Here is a 6,562-nt window from a genome sequence, read left to right on the forward strand (position 1 = left end):
AAATATAGCTTTAAATTTTATTATTCTAACAAAATAAATTTAATATGTTTTCATAATTTTTCAAACTGTAAAACTTAATACCGTTTTTTAGAATTAAAAAACAGTCCTTAATAAGTTAGCGTGGTTTTTAAAATTTTGTAACAAAAAGAAGGATACTATATTAGAATAAACTGCATGCCATTATTTTTAAAAACATAAGTTATTCTTTAAAAAAATCCAGTTTTTAAAATTAAAATTATAAACATAAGGATAACTCAGTTACATAGCACCCCCTCCAACTTGTAACAACATAACAAGACTGGGATCTTCGCTTGCAGCAATTTTAAATTCAGAAAAAGTAATTTGACAATCTCCATCCTTGTCCATTCTTGAAAATATTTGGTCGACTCTTTGGTTGGCTGTAAGGCCGTCAGTCACTACTTTTTGCATAGTTTCTTGCCCAACCATTTTATAGATAGCCTATATAGTAAGAAAAACACATTTTTAAGTTTTAATAAATGTTATTTTAGCATAAAGCTGTAAATGTATATGCTAAAAATAAAAAATTTGTTAACTTAAATTTCGAAAAAATAGTCCAAATATAACTAAATAAAAGAATTCCTATAACCACAATATCCGTGTTTCTATCATGTCAAAAATAAAATCACAAAAATATCAACAAGTCGTCAATATTTAAATAATTTCACATTTCTTTACCGAGATAAGACCCGACATTTCCGCCTTAGTAATATAACCATCATTGTTTACATCATACATGCTAAACGCCCAGTGCATTTTTTCTTCGAACGTACCTCGTGAAGTAACAGATAGTGCACACAAAAACTCGTGAAAGTCAATCGTGCTATCACCATTTTTGTCAAATGTTCTAAATTTAATTTAAATAAATCAAAAAAAATTATTCAGGCTTTAAATAAATGAGTTGCTACAATATTACATAAATTTTTAAAATAACAATAGGGCTATGCCTAAAGACAATTAATAATGTATGAAATCATAGCTTGTGGCCCAAAATAAACAAAAAAATAAGTTTTTGCAAATTTGATTTTAAATTTTATGGGTATAACGTAATTATGGCAACTATAACAATAAAACTGTTATAATTAAAGATATATTTTACCTTTAATTATTCCAATGGTAACTTATACTTAAAAATTAAGAAATAAAAGTAAATAAAAAAGTAAATAAAAAAGTTAAAATCATTTCGTAATATTGTCAAAAATTAAATGTTGGTTCCCTCCCGGTAAAAATATTGTAAAAAATGCCCAATTATTAAACAATTAACAAACACTGACATTTAATACAAAACAGATGTAACTAACCTAAAGGCATAGCCCGCAAAAGTGGTCGCATCCCCCCCTGGAAAAAAATTAGAATACAATTTTTTGAACTCGTTTAATGTTAATATTCCGGTGGGACAATCTTTTTTAAACGACTTAAACCATTGTTGAATTTCCTGTTCAGTAAAATCGGTCTGGTTTACCAAATCTGAGATAGCTCCTGGATTCAATTTTGAAGACTGTTTACCCATTTTCGGCAGAGAAATTATTTATGACTTTTGTGCAACACAAGAATCTAAATTTTCTAAAAAAATATCATGAATAATAAATGAACTAAAAGTGAGATAGATACTTTTTCGCTGACAATATGAAACTACGAAAAAAAACCTTCACATTTACAATAACTAGCTAGAAAAATTGAAATTTTAACAGATATAAAAACTTTTTCTGAAAGGGTAGACTTATGCTTTTATATTATTTTAATAAAAGTTGATAACCATATTTTTTAATATTTTTATTATTTGCTTATGGTTTGTACTTTTGTATTATAAGTGTAGTAAGCTTAAACAATTTTCCATTGTGAAATATCACGTATTTTCAACATGATCGTTAAACATGATTTACTCAATCTATCATTCGCACTTAAACCCATTTTAAATTATCTTAATTGCAGTTAGGTTATTTTTAAACTGCGTTTAATACGACAACTTTTTTGGCAGGTTATTGAACTGCTTTAGCTTTACACTATCTTTACATGTTAGATTTTTTTTTGAAATGCCAAGCTGTTTCTTAATATTGTTCAGTCTAAATAGCCTAGCTAAGCGTGGCATATATGTTATACTAATCACGATCGGAAATATCAAAATGCTCTACGTCTAAACACATTTAGATAACCTCGCGTTTTTTTACAATAGACGATCATAAACCACGTTGCCTAATTTAAAAAAAAAAACTATCTATGCCCTTTCCACGTAAATAGATTATTGCTTAAATATCCAATGGTCCATTTAGACTTCTTGGGGACGTTTTCTATAGGCTTGTTGTTGCTTTATCTAAAGTGTTGTGACACACACTAATTGATTTTTTATCGACCCTGTATTATGTAATTTCTTGAATTATTTACAATTATTACGAAATGGTGTTCTAATTAAATCCAAAACACTGTCATCGGAAACATTTTGCATAAACTTTAAGCAAAGCTTTTGTTAAAGTTACATAAAAATACTTTCTAGGGAAATTAATTTCTAACTAAACAACAGTACAGCTGTGCTCTTAAAAAACATCCAAAAACTTTTTTTTAACTACAATTAAGACTAAAATCCCTTTTTTGTTATTCTCTGTTTTAAAGTACACAGCCTTCGAATATTCTAAAGCTTGCCAGAAATGCCGTGGGAATTATTAATATTTTGACACATTTTAATCAATCAAACCATAACATTTTTCGTGATAAGAGTAAAATCAATTAAATCCAATTTTGCGTTGATTATCTTAAAATATTTTAAAAATACTTTGTAAAAATCGATGTTTTTAAAATGTGTATTTATTAATAGCAGCAAAATAATATTCTTTACAATTAAGTTTTAAATAACGTCAGATGACTTTGCTGTAAAAGTAAAGATTAAAAATTAATATTTTAATCGAAATAGGCAATCGATCATTTCCAAGTTATATCTGTCAATGTTAACCGGAAAAAAGTTAGGGTTAAGGGTTTGTAAGTTGTTAGAAGTTTGTAAGTCGTTTTGGTAAGATGTTTTTAAGTTGTTTTGCCTTGTATTAGCATGCTTCAAGCGCATCTTAAACCTCCTGGCTTTGCGGACATAGATTGTAATATATTTATTTCAAAAATTTACAAGTCGATTACCATAGTAGGCGGTCCGCACATATTGAATGTTGATTAGTGGGAACTGTTTTTGTTCCTACCTGGCTGGCGTTTAAAAACAGATGTTAAAATCTACACAGCAATTAGACGAACTAAAAGTTTACTCTAAACGTTAGTTTGTGCACACTGTTTGCCGACCATGTTTGCCGACCATGTTTGCCGACCATTTTAAAGTCGGATCGCGTCGTTTGTACAAAATGGACCCATTGACGCCTAATATTTAGATCCTCCGGGAATTTGTGAAAACTAAACTTGCCACTTACTGCATCCGTACTCCCACATCCCCCGACTACATATCTTCTCACCATATTTTTTTTAGTTTTTAATAAATACAAAAAATGTATACGGAACTATTTAAGTTTAGCCTAAACTACTTTTTGCTATGACCCTTAAAATTTTGTCTTCTGCTTATTCCTTTGTACTTATTGTTTACGTCACAAAGAATTTGAGGTGGTAAATTTAATATTTTCAACTGGCTTATATATTTTTTATTTTTCCTTACGTTGAACAGAATGTTAAATACGATACTTAAAGTCGCAAACTTGCGTAAATGCAGTTAATACAAGATAACAAACTTTAAAATAAATCATTTGCCAATTTTTTTTATCTGTTAACCGTACAATTGTACAGTTACGCTTCATTTTGATTGAAAATGGGCGTATGCACTACTAATGAGGTTTTTAATACTTTTTATATCATATAAGATATCATTTTTGTAGCCAAAGGTTAGCCGAGTTACAAATTAAACATTTTGTTAAAAAACACATAAAATATTTAATTAAAAATAGGTTTAAAATTAAAATACCCACAGTGCAGATAGTAAAATATTTGATATTTTTAGGCCAAAGGCCACCTCTGACGTCACAATGGATTTGTTAGAATTTTAGTGTAGTACGATTTTAAGCGCCCCTAACTTTGTAAAAACGCGACATAACAAAAAATTTTTCCTAAATTTTTTATTTCGAAGACCCAACGATTTTATCAAAGTCAAGTTACTTTATGATGTCCCAGGCGCTTTAACTAATTTGTTGTAATTAAGCGATAACAGCACATGTTAAAATCCAAATAGCAATTACACAAACCAAGGGGCTGGGCTGTTGTACAAGATGAATAAATTACTACAAGTATGAAAAACATGTATGTTGAAGAAATTTTTGTTTTACCCTTTAACCTGTGACGTCACTTGTGTTATATAGCTCTAGCGTGTTGTAACTTGTAAAGTTATTAGTTCAACAAAGATTATTTTAAACCCCATTTTTTATAAACCCTACATTTGTTTCAATTTAAAAATGTATTTTGTTTGCCAGTATACACCAATATATAAGTGTGCATCAATAGCTTTTATATTATAATTTAAAATTTCGCAATAACGCCTAATATTTAAATTTTTGTAACCATAATTATTGCTAAATTCACGATTTAATTACATTTTTTAGTAGTATAGACGGTTTTACGTTAGTGCATTGGATTTTATTTTGAACGTTATCTAGTGTGAACTGTATTTTGCAAACTGCCTGGTTTTGACAAATCGATAACCGCAAATGTATTAAAAATACAATTGTTAGCTTATTTATTGCATCGAATAAGCTTTACACCAAAAGGTATTTTAAAACAACTTTATCCTTTCTAAAAACGTTAAGTAAATATAAAATCTAAATTAAAAAAAGGTATTTTTATACATAGCATTCAGACAAACTAAGAAATTGCTGTTTTAAATGCATAAGCTATTAAATATGAAAAACGTGTATATTAAAGAAATTTTTGTTTTATCCTTCAACCTGTGACGTCACTTATGTTACATTTTAGCAAATAGCCCTAAAAACGATAATTTTAAAACTAATATTTTTTGTATGATATATCTTACTCTTAGTTATAAACTACACATTAGTTTTAAAACTACAATTGCTTATTTTAAATTTAAAATGCAATTCGTAGTAATGTAATATCTATAATTTTTTCGTTTACTGTAATATAATCAACGACAGCGTAACGTAGTGGCCAGAACAATTGTCTTCACTACAAGAGCTTCTGGGTTCGATCCCCACTTCTCGCTGTTGCGCCCTTGATTAAAAGGCGTAACGGTATCACCCCTGCTAAGTCAATACTTAATCACAGCTTAATTAAAGGACAATTATAATTAATAATATCTAAAACTGCAAAAGGCAATTAGAGAGTGAGTCGGGGTAAAATGTTACTCTATATTTAGGTCGTGAAGTCGACCTTCCTACATTAAATATAAATAAGTATGAAAACATAAATGTATATTTAACATATAAATGTTCACTAATATCTTCTGATTTATAATTTAAAATCGAATATTACTTTTTTTGAAATTTACACTGTTTTAAAATAAATATTTAATTTAATATACAAATTTCTGCAAAAAAAGAGTATCTCTACAAAAATAATAACATAAAGTTTTTACAAAAAACACAATTTTTGTTGCTCTGATTTTTGTTTTGTTTACTTATTTCTAAAAAGTTAGGTAAGTATAAACCCATGTTATTTAAATAAATATTTGTAGGCTAAAAGAGTCAAATAAAATACTTACGATTTAAGTGGTCTCAGACGAAATAACTTAAAAGGTCCTGTAATAAAAAATATTTAACAACAAAAATATTTTTTTTTAACCTTAATTGTTTTATATAATGATGAAATTCTTATATTTGACTAACAATTTTTTTGATTTTTTTTAAGATAAAAAATATTTTCTTAATTTAATTTGCCATATTAAAAACTAAAAAATTACCGTTTTCTTTAAACTTTGTTTTTTTTCCACATTTCACCCCATCGCATTCCAACCTTTATATTATTACACATTTTAGTTTTATAAAATTAGACTAACGTTAAATATAAAAAGCAATGTCCAGAAAGAAATAAAATGCAATTTTCAGTTATTAGATTTTAAACCGCCTTACCCACGAAGTCCCTCAAGTGATCTTTCTTTATTGTTTAAACTAGCAGCATCAGAAATCGCTAACAAACCCAAAAACAAAACAACCAACGAATTTTTTTTTATTATCGATGAGTAAAAAGGCTTACTTTACGGCCTAAACATATAGTAACATTTATTCTAACTAGACCTTAAGTTGGTTTTGGCAGTTATCCAAAAAAAGCGTTTTAAACTTAGTACAGTTTAAACAACTGTATTTAAAGGTTTAGTTTTGTAGGCTAAATGTTTTTTTTTGTCGTTTTTCAATAACCTTAAATTTTTTAATTTATCAAAAACATTCCAAATCTACACATTTAAAATTTTTTTTGATGTATCGTTGTTTTCGATGTGGAAGGGTCATATGTGCGACCTAAAAGAGTAACATCAGTTACTCCGACCCAGTATCGAGTTGCTTTTGGCAGTTTGAGATATTATAAAGATTGCCCGGTAATTATTTATGATTGCCCGGTAATT

The 6,562-nt window shown here is 28.0% G+C and overlaps 1 protein-coding gene across 1 annotated transcript; it reads right to left on the bottom strand.

The window, feature by feature from the left end:
* Nucleotides 1-258: 258 nt before the first annotated feature.
* LOC145750813 (hippocalcin-like protein 4) lies at nucleotides 259-1,528 on the bottom strand. The gene is made up of 3 exons (XM_082566889.1): nucleotides 1,320-1,528; nucleotides 697-865; nucleotides 259-459 (listed from the first exon to the last, which is right to left on the bottom strand). Exons 1-3 carry the CDS (start codon nucleotides 1,526-1,528, stop codon nucleotides 259-261), a joined length of 579 nt encoding a protein of 192 aa, XP_082423015.1.
* Nucleotides 1,529-6,562: the final 5,034 nt, after the last annotated feature.

The sequence above is a fragment of the Corella eumyota genome, chromosome 4, assembly GCF_963082875.1.
Source record: "Corella eumyota chromosome 4, kaCorEumy4.1, whole genome shotgun sequence".
Lineage (NCBI taxonomy): Eukaryota > Metazoa > Chordata > Ascidiacea > Phlebobranchia > Corellidae > Corella > Corella eumyota.

Excerpts from the sequence above, each read along its gene's own strand:
- LOC145750813 (XM_082566889.1), bottom strand. The coding sequence starts at position 1,528 with ATGGGTAAACAGTCTTCAAAATTGAATCCAGGAGCTATCTCAGATTTG. Across the intron at positions 866-1,319 it reads TTTGCGGGCTATGCCTTTAG|AACATTTGACAAAAATGGTG; the intron begins GTTAGTTACATC and ends AATTAAATTTAG. Across the intron at positions 460-696 it reads AAATGTCGGGTCTTATCTCG|GCTATCTATAAAATGGTTGG; the intron begins GTAAAGAAATGT and ends CTTACTATATAG.